The sequence below is a fragment of the Trachurus trachurus genome (assembly GCF_905171665.1).
Source record: "Trachurus trachurus genome assembly, chromosome: 16".
Classification (NCBI taxonomy): domain Eukaryota; kingdom Metazoa; phylum Chordata; class Actinopteri; order Carangiformes; family Carangidae; genus Trachurus; species Trachurus trachurus.
The window spans coordinates 17,801,275-17,822,858 of NC_139902.1; the positions used below are offsets into that span (position 1 = coordinate 17,801,275).

Sequence of the window (21,584 nt, forward strand, 5' to 3'; positions counted from 1 at the left end):
AACAATGCATTTGTTCTAATATACTGTACTGTATAGGTAAGCTACATTCAGTTGCCTTTAACTGCAGAAATTGATACTCCCACAGTAGCTTTACTGTATGTGTTTACTGACCTTGATTCATTCAGGCCTAACAAAGTGTGGATACACTCTAATTCACAACTGGGAGATTAGCCAATCAAGCCTCAGCATTTTGCTGTTATACATTAAGCAGTTTCATCACAGCACTTTGGTGCTGACACACTGAAGTCCTATTGATTTAGACGAGGGTGTAAGAAAAGAGAATATTAATTCTTTATACAAGCTGTAGCCTGTAGAAAAACAAGGGGGACAATTTTAAAAGCTGAGTTATGAGAAATGTAGTAAAATATTAGGCAATCCATTGTGAAGTTCTGTTCCATTCCTGCCTTGGTTAAACCAAGTGTCATTTATGTGTGTGTTTTTAATGATAAATATCTCAGTTCGGAAATACCATTAAAGTGCAGAAGGCAGCATTCCTCATACAAACAAAACAAATAGTAGAAACCTGTTCTGCAGCATGATGAATGGCGATGCTGCCTCTCCCTATGTGCCATCTGCAGTAAGTATATTGCTCAATCATTGTTTTGTTCATCCAGGATGGAGTTTAAGCTATAAGTGGGTGTAACATGGGATAACTATCCAGAAATGACTGCTAAAACCGAAAGTAAGAGGTGGAAAGTTCCCTATACAGTTTTTATGTCCACAGCACTTTGGAAAATATTGGCTAATGTGAAAGTGAAAGGATGTGTATGAAAGGTGAGAACTGTCAGTCCAGAAATAACAGCCAGCACACAAACTGTGACCCCTCTCCATGCCGTGGTGTTCAGTGGCATGTTGGCGATGGCACAACACTGCAACATGACCGGGCAGATTCTGAGAAAAGAAACTGTTCAAGCTAAGCAGCAATTACGTTGTGAGACACAAGCCCATATGCCATATAAAGGCATGTGTCCATATGCCTTATATGGGCGCTTGTCTCACAGAGATGATGTCACCAACCACTGCAGGGGCTCCCCTTTCATTTGTTGGAAAGTTAAGACAGAGTGGGTGTGTGCTCCTCTGAGCCATACAGATAGATGAGTAGCATGCAGATAACAGGGTGTGTGGCTACAAGAGGGGCTGACACGTTATTTAAATGAAGAGAGGAAAGGGTTCAGGAAGTTATGACATGTTCATGCAGATAAATAGCTAAAGGGGAACTTTGCACGAGTGATCGTACTTCAAGGTGGAACAGAAGAAATCGAGGACGAGGCCCAAAATAAAAGCATTAACAGCTGCTTCAGAGCATCAGCGTAAGATAGACAGCATTAAAAGGAGAGAGAGAGAGAGAGGGAGAGAGAGAGAGAGAGAGAGAGAGAGAGAGAGAGAGAGAGAGAGAGAGAAAGAGAGAGCAAGTAAGTGAAAGAGACAGAGAGAAAGAGAGCAGGAACAGAAAACCTTGCAGAGTCTGACTTCATTCAAGCTTATTACTGATCTCACTGAAAGGCTTCCTGTGTCAGCACCATGGGAAAGTCAGGTAAGTGGAAACTGCAGCTGGAGAATTTTATCTTTGATTGTATCAGCTTGGCCTGAGTTAGAATTTAACCTCCTCAATGAAACTCTGTTTGTAGGTGGGTGTTTAACTGTCAGTGCTTTCTCGTTTACTGGCTTTCTCTGGAAACCACAGAGCTGCAAATCAGATGTTGTTGTTCTTATTCTTTTTCATTATTTCTTTTCCTTGTTAACGGGGCTGCCTGTAAGATTTCCAAACAGCATCAGTTAAGATTCGTCTTGCAGCATGCTGAGTAAATGCTGGCATCATTGGCATTTGTATTGTTGTGTGACGATTTGAATGCGCCTATTGTGTGTGAGCACTCCAGCTCGCAGCACTTACGAAAAAGCCAGTGAGTGATAGGCACCGGGGGTTGGGGGTGGGGGGTTGCATGGATGACGTTTTCTCCTCTGCATCCATCATCTGCCATGGAGTCAGTAGTACTCACTGTCTGAGGTCAGTCTGTCGGTGGTGAACTCAGATTTCAGCTCGGGTTTGTGCACTGTAGTCATGTATGAGTCTCCATGTTGCATCATCACATCTCCTAGCAGATATCTCTCGCTCTCTGGCTGTCTGACCCGTGACTCCACTTTCCTCTCTGTCTCTCAGAGTCAAAGCTGTTTTCTAAGGAGGTGCTGCAGTGCCACAATGAGTACAGGGGGAAACACCAGGCTCCTCCGCTGAAGCTGAACAGCAAGTTGAGCAGAGAGGCGGCTCGGTTGGTTAATGCACACACAGATCAAATTAGAAACCTAATTAGTGGAGAGTCAAACTACTCATTGGCAGTTCCAGCTTAGCATGGCAAACCTAATTACTACAATATATAATAGACTACAATATTGAAAGTCAGTGATTGTCTTTATTGTGAATACAATTTACAACTTCATCCCCTGACACCAGTCTTGCTTAGATGATAAAGGTGTTGCAACAGCAACAGTAACAGTAATAAACAATCAACTAAACAATCTTCAGTTTTATGAGACCTGACATTAAAATACACATTACCATTCAAAACAGAATAATATCCATACTAGAAGAGAACATTTACTAACACTTAAATGTACTGAAATGTCAGAAGAGACCCCAAGCTGCAGTTTGTAACTTTATACAAAGAATCTACACATCTGTCAATATGAGTGTATTTCACATACTGTGTGTCCTGTTATCTATATGTCTGACTTTATTATATAATTATGTGCAATTATAGTGCTGCTCAGGGGAATGTGATGTGTACTTCGCTCTCTCCGTGTAAACTGACTTGTGTAAACTGACTTGTACTCACTTGATTCATTAAGGGCCTTGCTAAAATATTCCTTTAGCTCCTGGATGAGGATGAGGCATAGGAATAATTTGTATCATTAGAATATAAAAAACATAATTCAACAAAATAAATGAAAAAGCTCAATTGACTTGCATAGAGTTGAAGAAGTTTTTCCTTTGCAGCTTCTGCTGAGGTGGGAGTTCCCTGTCATTTAACAAGTATAGCTCATCCATGCCATGTTGTAGCGGTCACTGAGGTCATATGACCACATAATGGTTATTGCAGTGGTTTAAATAGAGACTTGAATAAATTACTACCAGGCCCAGATTTAGTTTTGTGCCCACTGCACACTGTAAAGTGGAGTAAACTGGATGTCACTAGCAATGTATATTTCATAGACATCTAATTTGTTCACAGAGATAATGTTGAACAGTCTAACTACTAGTATAATACCTACCCAAATATCAAAAGCAGTCTTTTAGAGAACTTCTTTCTGTGCTTACATCACTTAGCTTATTATTCTACCTTATGGGTGTTTCACACTGTTTATCTTGGGGGTGGAGGACAGCGCAGTGCAAGAGGCTTTTAAAAATTGAGACTTCTGAAAAGGCTGTAAAGTAAACACTATTCATACCAGTTATCCGTTCAGTCCAGAGATCAGCTTGTAGCAGGATTCACAGGTGAAAAGGACACTTGAAACAGCACCACCACCAACTGCCCTTGTCTCCCCACAGTTATGCTGAAAGTCTGGCCAGCACGAGGATCCTGAAACACAGTGTGGAGTCCAGTAAAGGGAACTTTGGAGAGAATCTGGCGTGGGCGTCCTATAACCAATCAGGTATATACACACATGTACATGATAAATGCTGATGCTAGTCTCTCACACTTTGCCAGAATTAAACATCTAGAACCACCTGAGGTTCCCATGTGTAAGCAGGACATACATGCACAAGACATATCCCTCAGTGTAGTATATACTGTAGTTTAGTCTACGGGGCTTAAAGCAGATGCTGTGTGCAGACTTTCCCACTATGCATGTGAACAGCTGGGATCTATTTCCCGTTGAGTTCATAATGTGTTTGAGACCTCAGACACTATGACTCATGGCAGAAAAATGTCAGCACAGGACTATGTGATTCATAAAACATCTCCCTGCAGAGTGTGGCATCAAAAAGTGCAGCATAGTAAACAAGATGTGTCCAAAAGGCATTTGTTGCTGCAGGGTGCAATCTTTTTTATTTTACAATAAGTGTGTATGACATGTGGCTGATTTGATTGTGCTCTAAATTGAACTTTGTTCGTGCAGGGAAGGAAGTGGCTGACCGTTGGTATGATGAAGTGAAACAATACAATTTCAATCGTCCTGGATTCTCCTCTGGCACTGGTGAGCTTCACATGAGATTCATATATATTCATATTTTAGTCAGTGGCAAACTTCCTCTGACCAACAGTAGGATAAACAAAATTGCATTTATAGCTGAAAATGTCAGTTTATTAATTGATTTGTTTATTGGAAGGAAATTAAAGCTTCACTATTTGGTAGTTTACTAATCAGTTTGAGTAATTTTGAAAGAAAATTAAGGAAAATTAGCTTCTTCTTTTTTTTGGCATAATAATGTGACAGTTGACGGGTCCTGTCACTAAACCTCCAGTTGATCATGCGCCCTGGCTACTTGGCCAAGGGGATGTCCCTTTGGGTGACTGGCAAGCGCGCATGACTATTACCCGGGAGGTGTGGGTTCAATTCACCTTGCCACAATAACAATGAAAGTGAAAATGTTTGGAGTGTTGGTTTGATGAAACAAATACTGAATTAATATTAATACAAGTATTCCTGTGTGAAACAAAACAATCAGAATTTGCACTGACACTTTATATTTTTCCTTTTCATGTCCTTTTGTCAAGTCTCATCACATTTCTTCACTTCTTTTTATCTGTGTTTTTATCTCTATGTATCAATTTCTTGCCCTGTTTCTCTTTGTCATTTTCTGTTTACTTGTTGTCAGTTTCTCAGTGTCACGTTTACCCAGGCAGGGAAGGTTGTTGTTATTCTTGTGCTGGTGTCACACCTCGGTAAGTGTGTGACTGACTCTGTGACCAGCCATGGGGAAATCGCGGGGAAATCACAGTCCCTCGTATCACTCTGAAAGCCTACATGTCATTTCTAGTCTGCCCTAATTCTTCCAGATGGTTTCCCATAGCCTCAGACTCCTGTGTGCATGAGTCTGATCAACTTGATCATACATGAAGAAGATCTTCCTCATTGCACTGATTCACATAATGTTGCCTGCTAAAGGAAGGAAATGGAGTGTATAGAGAGGGAAAATGTTTGAGATTGATGACTTAGAGAGGAATTAAAATTCCTTAGTCTGTAAATATTTAGAGGAACTTAAGTCCATGAGCACTCAGCTTCAACCATATCCTGACAGTCTGTTTCTGTCCCACTCTCACTTCATCTTCTCCTGCCTTTTCAGCCTTTTGATTTCTTTCTACTTATTCCTGTTTTTATTCTCCACCAGGGCATTTCACAGCAATGGTGTGGAAGAGCACTAAAGAACTGGGTGTTGGAAAGGCCACTGCATCAGATGGTTCTTCCTTTGTGGTGGCAAGATACCTCCCAGCTGGGAATATCACCAACCAGGGACACTTTGAGAACAACGTTCTCCCAGCTAAAACCACTTCCTAATGGCGTCTTGATGCTTAAGACTTGACTCAAGCCCAAAGGCATTTATTCCTGTCTTCAAGAGGGAAGTTATCTCTCTGCACTGCCATGGTGAATACTCAGGAGAGCATGACCTCTTGCCTAGTGGAGATAATCTTGTATGGATTCTAAAAGATAAAATTGGGTTTTGTGTTTGAATGAAAGAAGCACTATTTAACGTGGCTAACAACACATGTCCATAGACCATGTGACGTATAATATGGATTTTCATTTAAAAATGCTTGTGACATTTTTGTATTAATTAATTGCAGCATTTTTATGGTTTCACCATCTGAAATACATCAAAGCCTCATATCTGTAGCTGCTTGTATAAGAATAGGAGCTATCAGAACAAGGAACACACATTTTACTTGTGGAGTCTTTGCTTTTAATTGAGAGCTGATGACTGAACATGCTTGGTATGTGTTTGGGCTGTTGCTACTACTTGTCAAAACAGAAAACTGCCTTCTTGTATGTATGGTTTTGTACTCTAATCAATTTTGCACAATAAAGCTGACAAATAGTCAGAAATGCATTTGGCATTTCTCCACGCATTCTAGTGTTATCAGTATTGCGTGACATTATTAGAGAGAGAGAAGAAAATGTGAGTTAGTCACTGTTTGCTGGGAAAACATAACCCTCAATGGAATATGATTAACTGGGAAACATTTTAGAAAATGTGAGCGTATATGTAAACACTGAGGAATGAGCATTTATTTCCTGCTAAAGGTCTGAATAATTGTGAGACATAAATCTCTTTGTATAACCAGTAAAGCAGTTCAAAGTATTTCTTTAATATCTGCAGACCGCCTCTGCAAAACAATAAAACAATTATATGAGAGGGTTATATTACAGTGCAGCGTGTTGTATATTACGAAAAAGCCATTACCTGAAAAGAAATGTTGCCAATATTTCATCCAGTCTCCACTTAAACAGTGTGTCATTGGCAAATTAAAGCTCAAATCTGTTACCGTATAACATATATTTCACAAAAACCTATATCAAGTAATGTGACATGGATGAAAAATATGCATTGGGCCCGTTAGCTTTAAGCAGCAACAAAAACAGTCTTTTAGATTATATTAGTATCAATTGGTTTGAGAGTGATTGCAGATTTTATTACTTTTCAGAAACTGTCATTGTTTTGTTGCATTCAAAGGGGGAATTCTTGCCAAGAGTAGTTGGTGGAGTGCATAAGTTTTGGTCATCGCTGTGTTTACAAGATAACTCCCCCTGAGCACTAAGCAGTGTTACATCCTCAGGGCAGACTGGAAGCTATATTGGGTTGCTGTCGAAAGTGGTGCTGGTTAGCATGCTTTCTTCAGTTGAAGGAAAGCTGTGATAAGAGAAGACAGTTGACATCGGCATTGGCTTTCTGCCACAGAAGAACCTTGGTGAGTAAAAGGAAGGAAGTTTGATGCTGAAGCAGTGTTGCCACCAGTATGCAAACAACTGCTAATGTTGATGCTAGCTATGTAGCAACAGAAAAACTTACAAATACTCCTTTAAATTATAAGACTCTAGATGCTTAATACATTTTATATTCAAATTAGATGTTGTCATTGAAATGTCACTGAAAATGTTATATACATATCTGCAAAATGTCAAGCTATGTGCTGCCCCTTTGTTCAAACACCAAACTATCTGCAAATCTTAAAATCAATCTCATGGTGCAGTCACAGCCCACGTTGGAACAGACTTTATTTGGCAGATATTGGGGATGCAACATACAGTAGCAGCGATACAGAAGAGTCAGTGGCGTTTAGGCTTTATAGGCTGGGAGACGGGGATCAGGATTCAAATTGCCCTCCACTCACATGGTCAGCTCCTACACAAAGAGGGGGGAAAAGGGATTTAAGTGAGAAAAATGAAATCATGAAAACAATCAATAAACTTCAGATGACAAAGAAAATAACTGCTGGGTTTTATTTATTTAAGTTAAATATCTAGCAACGTCTTCACTTGTACTGAATTGTACTACTCGCATTGTTCAAATAAACACAATTGTCTGGGATACTTAGGATGAGAGGCTGTGTTTGTACTCAGCTAACTTCTGCCAGCACATCATGAGATTTCCCAGAGAAAAAAAAATCATCAGTGTCACTTGAACAACTGGAGCAGTTATCTCAGTGTGGGTTGTTGCCGCCACCTAGTGGGCATGAAACAGCATTGATGACCTACAGAACTGCAGAGGTTGCTCAGTTACTGGGGAGAAATTGTACTTGTCATTTGTCCTCTGCTCCGTCTCCTCTACCAGTCCCCCCCTCCCTACCCCAACTCCAACTGGCTATGACTCATTATTTTGTTCACCAGCTGCCCTCCCTCTACCCTCTTCCTCTCCCGCCCCTTCTTCCTCCTCACCATGATAGCATTCACAATGTCATTCTTGTTGTGTTTCAGTGCACGGACAGCCTTGGCTCGTGACACATTAGCCTGTGCCATCACCAGATCAATGTCCCTCTGCTCAAGACCTCCCTCATCCACCTGATGTGGTAAAAGAAAGAAAAAGACAGAGACTGAGAAACATACAGTATAAAGAATAAAGTTACAGAAGTAAGTAACAGAATAGAGAGGTTTTCAGGAAAATACAATATACTATGCTATGACATGAGTGCAATACATGAATGTTCAGGAAAAATAGTTTAGATAGTACCTCCTCCTCCTCCTCTTCACTCTCTTCCTTGATGGTGAGGCTTGGTGGGACAGGTGGAGCCAGAGGAGAGGAGGTCACAGGCACCTTGAATTTCTCTGCAGCTGCTTTGTGAGCCTGCTGTGATAGGTCCTCAATCTGGAGAGGAGAGGAGAGGAGAGGAGAGGAGAGGAGAGGAGAGGAGAGGAGAGGAGAGGAGAGGAGAGGAGAGGAGAGGAGAGGAGAGGAGAGGAGAGGAGAGGAGAGGAATGAATGGGTAATTGGTTGATTAAGAAAGAAAGAAAAAAAGAAACAAACAAACAAAGCCTTACCTTTGCCTCTCCAAATACAATATAAATGTCTGATGCCGGGCTTTTGAAGACATCAGGTCGGCTGATGACAAACAAGATGCTCTTGGACTTCCTAATGGTGATTCTGGTCACACCATGGACTGGCTTTAGACCCAGTTTAGACATGGCCTACATACACATACAGCAGGAGGAAGAGTTAGAAATACAACCAAAATAGCACAAATTAAACACTGGTGTTGTATACACCCAAACAACAAAGCACATTTTGAATTCATAGTCAGCTTTAAAATGATCTTTGATTACTTAATCAATGTAATTTTATACAGCCTGTCATCTGACCTTGCGAGCCTTCTTCTCACTGCGACTCTGTTTTGGTCTGTTCAGCCCTTCATCTGCAGAGGAGAGGGACTGAAGGAAAAACTTAATATCAGTATTACTATTTTGATTTTATGCATTCATGTCATTTTCACCCTTATCACTAAATGGGACATAAAAGTAAAATGATTACAGTTTTGCCACCAGTTTGGTTTTCTACAAACTGTTTTGCTGTTGCCAGGCAAATGTGTGCTCTTCTGAACACAGGAAATAGTTTTATGTTTATAGCAACCGTTTGTGATGAGTTGAGAAAAGTTATTTTGACAAGCATTTGCCACTATTACCAACTAGAAGACCAATACCTAAAACTTCTTAAACACCATCGCCTTAAAATTGTATGTATAATTTAAAGTTTAAGAATATTAACATGTAAGAAATAAGAGCTTTTAAATTATATGTTTCCTACAGTAGCATGAATAAACTTACCTGGGGCTCTGATGGTCTCAGTGGCTCTGGCTCCTCTAGCTCAGGCACTGACCCCTCACTCTCAGACTCATTACAGGAGGCCAATATGGAGCCTACACAGGCACATATTCAACACACACACACACACACACACACACACACACACACACACACACACACACACACACACACACACACACACACACACACACACACACACACACACACACACACACACAAGTGAAGGTAGAATTTCATTACTATTCACCATAGAAATGAATCACCATAGTAGAAGTAATGAGAGCCTTAGCGTGACTGTCTCGTTAGTGTAATGCCAATGGAGGGTTTTATTATGAAATCCAAAATCCTTATCTAAAGAAAAAAGTTAGCCTAAGGAAAAAAGAATCTTATTACTGTATATCCCCATAGTATGTGAGTTTGCATCTTCTTCAATATGCCTTTGACAGTGATAGGAAAAAACCTCAGGGAAACTGTCATCTATAATTCAAAAAGTGAATTATATAATACTATGATTTTCTTGTGATGTTATCTATGAAAAAAACATAACGTTAGGACTGTCTTGTTTGATAACTTCATACTGTATTCAGTACAGAGTAACAGTGAGTGTCATTGTGCAAACAGAGAGAGAGAGAGAGAGAGAGAGAGAGAGAGAGAGAGAGAGAGATGGGAACAGAGCAAGGGAAAGAAGGGTGGGGTGTACACAACAGAAGGAAACAGAAAGCACGGGAATTTTAGGGGATTTCTTTTTCCTGCAGGAGTCAGAAACAACTCACAATTGTTTTTGAAGGATAAGTCAATCTCTTCAGAAATCTTGTGGCTGTGGTTGATTGGACAGCCTGACTGTCTGTCGGTTATCTGGTGGGCAGAGAAAGGCTGTATCTCCCGTTTATTTGATGGACCAGACTCATTCTGCAACAATCCATTTCTGTTTCCTGTCACTCCCCTGGGCAGGGATCTGTGACTACGTCGAGGCAGTCCACCATCATCCTCACTGTCTGTCTCCTCCTCAGCCAAACTGGGACCTTACAGAGCACACATCAATTTATCATATTTGCATTAGGAGCCACACAAAACACCACAAAAAAGTAAATGTAGTGGCTGTTTTTCTTTTTGATAGCAATCCAAATTTCCAAAGCTGTTAATAAGTAATTCCTAAGTGTGCATTGTGCTGTGATATCCATCTAGATAACAAATTGTTTCTGCACTTACCTCTGCACCGGTCTTGTGTGCTCCATGTGCGACTTTGCTTGATTTGTTTGTGAGATTGTGTGTGGAGATTAGGCTGAGACTGGGGACAGGGAGTGGAGTCTGGGACACATGGTGAGTCTTGAGTCCCTGACCCAGGTGAAGATGATTCCTGGGTTGGTTGGGACAGGCTGAATGGCATGGCAGTGCAGAATGAAGTTGACGTGATACGTGTGGCAGATGGAGATAATGTAGAAGGAACAACAGTGGCCTCTTGGATGTTGTTGTTTTGGGAATCTGGGGGTTGTTGTGTTGTAGGGGTGGTAGCGCAATGAGTAGGATTGGTGTGGCATGTTGAAGATTGTTGCTGGGCTGAGGGGACAGGTTGGGATTCCTGCACAGGTGTGGACAGATCTCCCTCTGGCTCTGTTGAGGCACAAGGTAGGAGGGAGGGGGAATCAGGAGATGGTGGGAAGGGAAGTGGAGTCAGAGAGCATAATATGGTATCCTGGGTTAATGTGCTTGGGCCAGTATCTATATTGTTGTCATTAATGTCTACTGTAATTCCTCTCTGATTATCGGATAGTGGTCTGTTATCAAGCACTTCCTGTTTCTGTTGTAATTCTTGGTTCAATGCCACCACAGCATTGAGGTTGTCTGGGGTGTGGATGTTTGAATTGCAGCATCCATGGCCAGCACTTTTGACATCAAAAACGTGACTGTTATCTGCTTGAATTTGTGAACTAGACTCTTCTTTGTCTGTCTCAGATGTCCTCTGTTGACCGTCCATCGATAAAGCTTTGTTTGCTTTTTGACCTGTCTTAGTTTTAGAATTGTCTGGAATCCCCTTTGACCATCCATCTGCAGTGGTATTTAATGGATCACCATTCTTTGGATCAACAACAGATTCAGGGCTAGAGTCAGCCTGACTGTCTCTCTGGGATGCCCTGTGTTTGTTCTGCCTCCCTATCCTCCCTTTCTTAGCAGCAGTTGGTTTATCTGTGCAAAATTCCCCTTTAGGGGTGTGACATGAAAGGTGCTCTGGGCTACTCTGTACAGGAGAGGTTTTTCTTTCTTTCTTGTTCTCTTCATCGTTCTCTTCACTTCTCTCTTTTCCTTTCTCTTCCACTCTTTGCTCATCATCTTCTTCCCCTGAGTTACAAACAACACATGGCTGTTCTTTGAAGTCATCCTTACTCTTTGGTTCACTGGCAAGTCTGTCAGTCACATCGCTTTTCTTTTGACCCTCAGTCTGAGGCTTCACAATCTCTGGCTCTGACAGAGTACCAGTATTTTCCACTTTGTCTTTACAAGCTCTTCTTGATCTGGATTCATTAGATTTACATTTAGGAGAAAAGTATCCAAAGGAACCATGTAGCAAAGAAAGTGCAGTATTATTTTCTGGAGTGACTGTTGGACACTCTGGACGAGTATGGCATTTGGATTTATCTGGCGAATCCAAATCCTTGTTGTTTGTTGGAATTAGGTCCATGCGAGTTTCAACTAATGGCACGGAGATGCTACTGACACCTTCGGTTGAGGATGGCACCTGTGTTGGGTCTGATGTCTGGTTTATGGAGCTGTCTGTTGATTCTTGCTCGTCATCAATAATTGTGTCAGAAACCTGAGGTGGCATCTCTTCTAGTGGAATATTAGACACAGACTCCGTAACACTGACACTCACACTCTGGGGTCTCACTTCCTCTGATAAAGCATTAAGACTTCCACACATGGCTACTTCCAAAGACTCAAAGGCAGAGTCGTTGTTATTGTTAGAATTCTTCCAAGTGTGTTGTATTGTTGTGTCTGTGTTATCTCCGTCATTGTCCGGATTTAGATTACTGACATCGTCTTCTGGAAATCTGGAGCTTCCATCCTCTCCTCCCCCTGCTTCTGAGATCTCCTCAATGGACTTCCAATGGGCTAAGTTTGACTCAGATGCTCCCTCTTCTACCAATTCCTCATCTGCCATTTGGTCCCTCTTTCCACAGAGACTGTTGTTGTCCTCCTCATCCAGAACAGACCCCAGATCATTGTCAAAATTCGTATACACTTCACTGCTCTGCGTGCTTTGGCCCATTGTGTCGCACATGAGCACACTCTCTGCCTCTAACTCATACCTCTTCCCCAAAGACAGAGAGAGAGACTCTCCTGCTCCCCAGACACTAAACCCAGCCCCTGAACCTAATCCTAAACCTAACCCTAGCCCAGTCCTGTCATCACACCATGCCCCAGCTCCAGGACCGATCTCCCTGCTTGAGTCTGTTTCTGAGTTTTCCCTTTTGGGTGAAATGGCAAGGGGGGAGTGTGGAGATCCAACAGCTCCCAAGGCCCCCTCATCAGTGCTCAGGGTGTTTTCCCTCAGGTTCTCCTGGGCAGAGTCACTGGGACAATGTTCAGGGGTCACGGCCAGATTGTCAGCAAGTTCTGAGATAATCTCTGGAGAGACAGAAACAGGGATGTTACTGGGGTTGGGACTAGGGTCTTTAGGGCAGGAAAGAAGGAGGACACCTTTATTCAAGTCATTGGTGGCAGTGGCCATATTAAGAGAGGGACCAGAATCAGAACTTCTACTCTCCAAACTCATGGAGTCAGCTGAGGCGTTCCCATTCTTCTGGTCAAGCTCAGTGTCAGAATCCCTGTGCAAACTGGGCCTACACATGGCCTCAGCCCCTCTGGGCGCATCCGATTTATTGGAGAAAGACTTTGATAGTACCAGTCTTGTTGCTCCAACAGTCCTTTGGCTTTCTGGCTGATACTTGCGAGGCTTGATGAGCAGTTTGAACGAGTCCCTTTCTGGTTCTTTGGTGGATTCTTCTTCGGAATTATCATTACTCTGTTTTTCATCAGTATCTGTCATCTGGGGATTTTCCTTGGCCTGTTCTTCCAGAGGAAGAGAACTGTTTAGATCTGTTGGTTCTTGTGTGGATGGGGCAGAAAGAGAAGAGGTGTGGAGCTCATCTACAGGGTCAGAAGGAGGATGAATGACAACAGGAGTGGTAGGGGGGTTATTTTGGAAGCTGCCTGTAGGTTCATCAAGAGGGTTGGGAGAGCCAGATGTATACGTCATCTCATTGTCTATTTCACTTGTTTTTGGGTTGTCGGAGGATTCTGGTTGACAAGAAATTGCTTGCGAAGGAAAAGTCCGTTTTTGGTTATCCACTGGTTGATCTGTGCTCATTTCTGTCTGACCTATCCCACTGGTGGATTCTGGTTGAAGACCTGACTGAGGTTCAGTCAGATGTTTGGGTTGTATATTGTTATCCAAGGGGATGGCACCAACGTCTTCCATCCCGGTCTGTCTGTCTGTGCTCAGCTGTGTGTGCAAAGGTTCAGCCTGACCGGTTTCCGTGGTAGACCCCTGTTCAGGTTGTGTTTGAAGGTCATTTGGATCAAGTGGATCCGTGGTTGTAGGTTCTAGTGATTGTGCATGCCTCTCAGTACTGTATAGACGTTCATCCTCCTCCCCGTTATAGGATGCAGAATCTAATGAGTCATCTGTATCATCTTGAAAACAGAATGATTCATCCAACCCCTCGTTGATAGACGTGTCTGAAAGTGAATGAAGGAACGATGCCGAGCTGTCCTCATCTGTAGGACCTACTGCTTTGCTATCACACTCCTCATCATCATCTTCATCATCGTCATCATCATCATCATCTTCCTGCTCTTCTTTTTTCTCCTCCTCCACCACTTTCACCTCCACTTTTGCTTCCGCACCTGCTTCATCATGCTCAGCACTGTCATCAACTTCATTATTTTCATCATGGTCACCATCAGCAGCCCCATTAGCATTGCCATCACCATCATCATCAAAGTCATAATCATCCTCATCCTCATCATCATCATCATCATCGTCTTCATCATCATCATCATCATCATCATCATCTTCAACATCTGCCTCCTCCTCTCCAGCTGCATATGCATCAACATCATTTCCTTCATTTCTGTCATGAACTTCATTATCTTCCTCTGTGGGGAATAAGGTGATTTCCATTGAATCAGCCTTAAAGATAAGGCTAGTGTGGAGCGGGAAAGAGATGAGGGAGGCAGGGATCATCCTCTCCTCGTCTGGTATATCATCAGCACTGGCAGCCTGTGAGAGCATGAAAGAACTGGGGCCGAGCCTTTCAAAAGCTCCAGGACAGAAAGCATCCAGGGGGGTAAGAGGGGTAAGAGGTGAGTCAGGGCTAAGGCTAGATGAGGCCATGGTCATGTTCTCTGTGTCAGGAGTCAAGGCAGTGGAAGCAAGCTGTGGGTGGTCATCCATTAGTCCATAGACTTCCTCTGACATGCATGCCTCCAGTTGCAATTTTAGGCCTGTGTGCATGGGTCTTGAGTACTCCATACTCCCTGAACCAGCATCTTCCAGTGGGCAGAGTGAGCTTTCAGACTCTCCTCCATCTTCCTGGGAGTCACTACTACGGCTACTACTACTCCTTTGAGGGGATGTATCCTCAGTCACCCAGCATGGACGACAACTTTCTCTGGAAATCTTGACCTCTTCCCCTTTTACAGCCTCCTCCTCTTCAAGGATCACTGTCCCCGTTATACCTATTCGTGAGTTCCTGACAAAATCCTCAGGGCGGTACAGGCAGAAGTCACCTGCCCTTTCCTCCTCTCGTTCTTGTCCCACTTGTCCCTTTTCCTCTCCAGCTTCATCTCCAATTTCTGATAGGGAGCTTACAAAGCAAGCAGGCGCCTCTTGTGCTTCCTCTGTAAGGAGCAGATTGGGAGAAGTGGAGGGGGAGGTGGAAGATGTGTAAGAGGAGGTCCAACTACCTCCCTCTGCTGTGATGTAAGAACCAGAGGGAGAGGTGAGAGGAGAACAGAGGTCCTCGCTGTCTGAGGGAGAACCAGGGGAGAGTGGGCTGGCTGGAGAGCCAGGATATGAATGATGTTTAAGGTGCGAAGAGCGGGAAGCCATCTTGATTGGGGTGGAAGGGGCGGTATAATACAAGTCAGGGTCAAGAGATGAGGGCACACCCACTCGTAGAGGGTCAACAGCATAAGCTGGTTCAGAGAAGGACAAAGCAACTGGACAGGCAAGCTCAGAAAAAGAGAGGGAAGGCACTTCGTTTTCAGAGAGGGTTTGACCCTCTTCCTGGTTGTCTATCAAACTGTCATTGCTTGTGACTGGCTCTGGGGAGGATGAAGAAGGTAACAAAGGCTTGTGGAAAGGGGAAGGTAGTGTGGTTGGGGGCTGCACAGGGTCTTTTGGCTGATCCTGCTGTTTTTGAGGGCTTTGGCTTTGGCTTTCCTCTTTGCTGGTTTCCAGCTGGGTCTCCTCTTCTTGTGCCTGAGGATCTGAAAAGCTTGGAATAGCTGGCAAAGGGATGGCCTGACCACTTAGCTCAACACCAGGTTTCCCTTTTTGGACCTCTGTTGTTTTGAGCAACGTCTCTTGACCCATCACCACCCTTGTGTCAATGGTTTGTGGCTCTTGGTAGTCACTCTCCACCTCCGAACCAGTCAGGACCTGGAATGACACATTATACACACCTATTAAAGCATGGTAGCATATCATGTGCAATTGCAAATATGCTTATACACACATTACACACCTTGATTCTTTCCATCTTAACAGGGACAAGGCGCCCACATGGTCCATGGCCACCTAACTTTCCAGACAATTTTGGCATGTTGGTGTTCCGGTGGTCAGAGCCTTCAGGTTGAGGTCTTGGAGAACCAGAGGAACTAGGTCTTGCATGAAATAGTCTTGGTCCAAATGGAGAGGTGCATGCTGGGAGTAGCTTCTGAGGAGTACTAGGAGAAGGGCTAGAGCCACAATCACTGGGGGAGGAGCCACTGTCACTAGGGGTGGAGTCAGTTGATGGGTGTCTGGTCATGTCTGAAAAACAGAGAAATCAATGTAAAACAACACTTTGAAAAGCAGGTGTAGAAGTGAGTAGTCAAAATCTTGAAATAAGAACAAATTTATGGTAAATTTTAAATTCAGTGAAGATTTAACAAAGATGTGTCCTTGAACTGTCTGAATTATCATTATGTGACCAGCTATCATTGATGAAAGGTCGTACCACGATTAGTGAACTTTATTTTTCTTCTCCTACACACTAATTTAGAGAGAGCTACAAAAAATGTCACCAGAATGCCAGTCATTGGATTAAACAATCTCTCATCTCTATATGTGACTCCAGAAAAGCAAAGCAAAAGATCACAGACAGAAAACAGAGAATAAGAGCCAGCTGTTTTTGGATAACTGTTATTTTGTCTGTGTGTCTGTTTGATTTTTTTGTTTGTTTGTTTTAAATGGAAAAAATCCTCCCTGTAGCATCCACTATATAATGACCTGTAAGGGGGGAGCAATGCCTCCCCACATACACTACCAATTTTATTTACCTCACACAGTTTCTCTGACTCTCTATCTTTATCTACTTGCACAATTGCACAATTAGCCAAAGGCAAAAAGAACTCCTATTGAATTACAGTGTTCTCCGTCCTCTTGTCCTTTTAGACCATCCTATCATTTTCATAACACTCATCAGGAATGGAGATGTCACTGAGATAAAATGACAGGATGAATGAATGAAACTGGGTCAGGGGTACATTGAGGGAGTCTCATATGAGCATGTAGGGGAAAGAACATGGATGGAGAAGATGAAATAAGAGATTGTATTCTTTACTAGATTCTGTTCCACTGATTAGCTTAAATTGGTTTTGTAATGTCAGATTCAATACCATAACACAACACTATACATTCACTGAAATAGGCCAAGAGGATGTGACATAAGCCTGTTTCTATAACACACAAGGACAGAACAGGGAATTTGTTCTTTTAACTGGGCCATTGCCACAGTGACCTCAAGCCACATGCTGATTGGCCATTATAACACACAAGTGGCTCAGTTTGGTGCCAGCCACAAAAAAACACACACACCCTTATACAAACATTTGCTCTGTCAGGAAAGCACTTACTGATTCACTATCTGTTCTGCAGAAGCTCTTTTGATGCAATTCTTCAGAATTTCTCTAAACCTCTCCCTATCTAATCTTCTCTTTGGTCCTGCTATATAGATGAATATACTATATGTAGCTGCTGTTCCATTGTTTCACTTTTATCTGTGACTCTTTGCCTCCCTCTCTCGTCTGCGTAATCTTTTTTTCTCTGCAAATAGTAGAAGTCCTTCTCCTCCCTCGCTGCTCTCCGGTCATGCCAGTGGTGATGGCGGATGCAAGCATCAGCACTTAGCAGCCCTGCCTGATGATCACTGCCCCAAAAACAAGCTCTAGGTGTGTTTGTGTGTGTGCTGAGTCATGCCTCAGAGATTAAAACCTTCCACTAATCAGAAAGATGCTCAGTTAAGCGTGCACAAATGCCTACTTTTGCCATGCCTGACATGTACTGTATAGTACAGCCCACTTTGATTTTCCTTTAGCCTAATAAATAGATACCTAGCTTATACATATACCAAATCAAGCAAAACACATAAAAGACATAAAAGACAGAGAGATCCTGTGTCTTCCTTACTTAAATGCTACAAACTAGAATCAAATACAAGACCAACATAATGTGAGAGCTGCAGTTTTCGCTGCCAAACAGGCCAGGGACATGTATTATATATGTTAGCAAAAAAATCTGTCAGCCTGTGCCTCTTAGCAGCAGACTCAGTGCAGCAAATACGGGCGTCAGCCTTTCTTCCCCTCCCTGGCCTAGCTCTGAAGTCTCCTCTTGGGGGAACGCAGTGAAACTGAGCACCAGGCTTGCCTGTACGAGGAGTAGGCCGCAACAAGCTGAGCAGACTGGAGCTGCGTCACAGAGGCTGCAGTGCTGTCAGCCCCAACGGGAAGCCTCTATTTCAGCTACTGCTCAGACTGAGCCACAAAGAAAACACCCCAACGGTCTTGTATGCTTCTTTGTCTTTCTCCATCTCCACCTCTCATCTTATTAGCTATACTCCCTTCTCTAACCTCCTCTTTTTCCTTTTCCATAAAACCAGAGCATCCAACAATTCTCTCTCCTCCCTCCTCTGCCAAGATTCAGGCCAGGACAGCTTAAAATAATTTCAAGCCTCAGAACAGATCAGGGCAATCTTGAAGTTAAAGCCGTAATGTATCTAAAATTGCAAACCACTTCCAGTAAAGAGTAGATAGCTTTCTCACTACGAGGTTATCCATTGTCACTATCAGGTGTTTACGGTAGTACACCCAAATAGCTCTATGAGCTGTATTATGCAATATTTGTCAGAGAAACATATCTCACAACACTCTCCTCCACTGAGGTCATTTTCACTCTGACTGTTATAGCCTGACTAATTGCATAAGGTGACAGTACTAAAATTGTTAATGAAATATAATTAAGGAGTCAATAATAAATTGACCCTCCCAATCTCTCATTTTCCAGTATTACCTATTCACATTGCTCTATCCTTTTTTTTTTTTTAAATCATTCTTGGGTAATTAGCCAAATTATTTCAGGATTTTTCAACTTCAGATAAACAGCAGCAACATAAGCAGTAACTGACAATACTCGAAAAAGATTAACAACAGAGGGTCTTGTTTGTGTGCGGCTGTGTTTGTGTGGTCCTACAGAGTGCTCTGCCATGCTGCTGTGTCATGTTCCTGCTGAAGCTGGGGGGAAGGGAGGAGCCACTCTACTCCATCCTGACGTCTTGTGAAACTGATGGAGAGAACTGGATGTGGGTGCGGATGGGGCGGCTCTGGGTCTTAAGATGGGGCAGCTAGAGGAGGGATAGAGGTGAGGAGGCCAAGGTTTAGGGTGGAGGAAGACAGCACTGAGTTTCTGATGACAGTGAGGGCTGGACAATTTGCACAAAGGCAGTCTGTGGTGGATTTTTTAAGAAGAGAGGTTGTTTGTCGATTGGGATTTTAGTACTGACAAGTGCATAAAGGTGGAGTTGGAGTTGACAGCTTTTCGGGTGGAGGCTTCCTTGAGGGTGCCATCAGCCAGGAGCTGACGGGGGAAACAACATGCAGCTGAATAACAGCTTACTCATTGTACATGTCCAAAGACATATAAAAATGACTAAGGCTGAAACAGCTCTCCACATGGCAGTTTAGAGCAGATTGTGCTCATCTAACAGACTCTTACACTCACTGGCCCAGAAGCCACTTCACATGTGCTATGCTGTCTGTCCTGCTAACTCTCCCTCCTGCCCCAAACAATTTAACACCATCTACTTTCTCTTCATTCTCTCTTTCTAATTATGTCCTGGTTCCTGCCTTCAATCAAACCAATCTGCTTATTCACCTCCATTCTCCCTTCTCCCAGCCCCCAGAGGTCCTACCTGGTCCAGGGAGCCCTGTCTCCTCAGCTCCCTGCTCTGGATGCTTGTCGGCGGGGACAGATCTGTGCGTGCTCTCCCCTGGCATGCTTCTCGCTGGTGCTCTCTGGCTCTGACGCAACAATAAACCATACAGCCGGAACAGACAAGGTGAACAGGGAGAGAGGGGGTGAGAGTGAGAGAGTGAGAGAGTGAGAGGGAGAAAGCAGAGGAAGGGGAGGAGGAGGTGGTGGTGGTGGTGGTGGTGGGGGGGCTGGCTGAATGCTCAGCGACCCAACACTCAGATCTTCCCTGCAGCACGTGTCTGTCTGTGTGTGTGTGTGTTTGTGTGTATGAGGCAGAATGAGGCAGACAGAGAGAGGAAGATGGAGAGTGAGAGATGGGAGTGTATGCTGCTCTCTCTCTCTCTTTCTGGTGCAGCACAGTGATGCTGCTGTTGTGGGCGTGTGTTTTAGAGCCTCATGATCCAGTTCATCTGAATAATGTGTGTGTGTGTGTGTGTGTGTGTGTGTGTGTGTGTGTGTGTGTGTGTGTGTGTGTGTGTGTGTGTGTGTGTGTGTGTGTAAAATCTGAGAGGGAGCTGCAGTATTCTCTTTCTCTCTCTCTTGATGCCCAATTCCTGCCTCCCCCTCCCTCCTGTATCTTTCTCTCCCTCTTTGCCGCCCCACCTCCTTCTCTCCCCAGCCAAGCAATGACTGGATCTTGGGAGATGATGTCAGCAGATTTCCACTGCTTTCTCAGTGCTGCCCTCGACTTTGAAGGAAAGTACAGGTACTGCAAAAACAAGGGGGAGGATGGAGAAATCAAGAAGAGATGACCATTTCCAGTAAAACAAAACAGAAACTAAAAACAAAGAAAGAAAGAAACACAAGGCTCAGGAACAGAGGCTAAACCTAAAAGCACTCAGTTAATTATACCTTCTGCCTCCTGCTCTGATTACATCCCAGAGGAATCAACAGGGAGCCATTTCCCCCCCAAGGGCAGCCATAGCATCTGTTTGTGCTCTCCATCTTAGCCACCTCTCCAGCATGTTCGCCTCAGTTTTCCTCTTCTTTTATACTGTAGATAACAAGTGAAGTGGGGAGACCAGATAGAAATAGAAAGAGATAGAGGGGGCAGCAGCACGGAGCCAAATGATCGGCAGTGGTAGTCTCCATGACAACCCAAAACTTCCCATTTACAGATTGCCAGCTCAGCAGAAGTGATTGCTGCTTTACTGGATAATGTCTAATAGCTTCCGTGCAATTGAGTTGAGGTCAAATAATACAGCTGTAGACAAGCTAACTGCTAATTACCAGAAAATATGGCAGTTTTGTTTTTATATGCAGCACCCAGATATCAAAGGCAGAGTAGAAACAACATCAGTAGGCCTATAGTCTGCTAATAGCTACTAAATTGCAATTTTTTCAATCTTACAAAAAAAAAATTTGTTTGACATTTAAGCTTCTCCATTGCTTATTGAACACACACACAGCTAACTGTGAACCATCAACAAAGGAGAAACTGTGACCAAGGTGGTGAATAGGCTACAAGCTGGGCTCTTTTGTCAATAGGCCCATCAGTTGATCCATAGTTAATTAATCCCTTAATATCCTTAAGACTGACCCAAGCCTCTGAATCATGGAATAGTTTGGGTAATAATAATTTTTTGTGTTTGTTGTTTTCCGTCACCTCATTTGCCGTCCTGGCTCCGTGTGTTTTCCTTTGGCCCCCCCTCGGATTTACTCATTTTCTCTCCTCTGCCATAGCTTGCATTAGTCAGCCTTGCTCATTCTGCCATTTAGCAGCCTGTGAAGTCAGAGTGCTGCTGCTGCCCATAATGTTGTGTAAGCGGTTTCACAGGTCGACAAAGGGTTTGTCTCACCTTGTGCCTTTATGATAATG

At 43.3% G+C, this 21,584-nt stretch overlaps 2 protein-coding genes across 2 annotated transcripts; one reads left to right on the forward strand and one right to left on the reverse strand.

Moving 5' to 3' along the window:
* The first annotated feature begins 1,112 nt into the window (after nucleotides 1–1,112).
* Nucleotides 1,113–6,011, forward strand: glipr2l (GLI pathogenesis-related 2, like). The gene is made up of 5 exons (XM_083988973.1): nucleotides 1,113–1,534; nucleotides 2,159–2,267; nucleotides 3,545–3,648; nucleotides 4,117–4,194; nucleotides 5,330–6,011. The coding sequence occupies exons 1-5, from the start codon at nucleotides 1,522–1,524 to the stop codon at nucleotides 5,494–5,496; spliced, it is 471 nt and encodes a 156-aa protein (XP_083845099.1). The 5' UTR covers nucleotides 1,113–1,521; the 3' UTR covers nucleotides 5,497–6,011.
* A 1,205-nt stretch (nucleotides 6,012–7,216) lies between these two features.
* Nucleotides 7,217–19,781, reverse strand: nacad (NAC alpha domain containing). Its single transcript, XM_083990297.1, has 10 exons — nucleotides 19,704–19,781; nucleotides 16,002–16,288; nucleotides 10,462–15,916; nucleotides 10,026–10,274; nucleotides 9,253–9,344; nucleotides 8,791–8,859; nucleotides 8,473–8,619; nucleotides 8,165–8,299; nucleotides 7,873–7,995; nucleotides 7,217–7,339 (listed from the first exon to the last, which is right to left on the reverse strand). Exons 2-10 carry the CDS (start codon nucleotides 16,284–16,286, stop codon nucleotides 7,325–7,327), a joined length of 6,570 nt encoding a protein of 2,189 aa, XP_083846423.1. The 5' UTR covers nucleotides 16,287–16,288; nucleotides 19,704–19,781; the 3' UTR covers nucleotides 7,217–7,324.
* Nucleotides 19,782–21,584: the final 1,803 nt, after the last annotated feature.

What these genes read in the sequence shown, in the direction of transcription:
- glipr2l (XM_083988973.1), top strand. An exon ending in GGCGTCCTATAACCAATCAG is followed by an intron (nt 3,649 to 4,116) that starts GTATATACACAC and finishes TTGTTCGTGCAG; the next exon opens with GGAAGGAAGTGGCTGACCGT. An exon ending in TGGATTCTCCTCTGGCACTG is followed by an intron (nt 4,195 to 5,329) that starts GTGAGCTTCACA and finishes ATTCTCCACCAG; the next exon opens with GGCATTTCACAGCAATGGTG.
- nacad (XM_083990297.1), bottom strand. Translation starts at nt 16,286, where the DNA reads ATGACCAGACACCCATCAACTGACTCCACCCCTAGTGACAGTGGCTCC. An exon ending in TGAGACCATCAGAGCCCCAG is followed by an intron (nt 8,860 to 9,252) that starts GTAAGTTTATTC and finishes TTTTTCCTTCAG; the next exon opens with TCCCTCTCCTCTGCAGATGA. An exon ending in TTGTATTTGGAGAGGCAAAG is followed by an intron (nt 8,300 to 8,472) that starts GTAAGGCTTTGT and finishes TCTCCTCTCCAG; the next exon opens with ATTGAGGACCTATCACAGCA.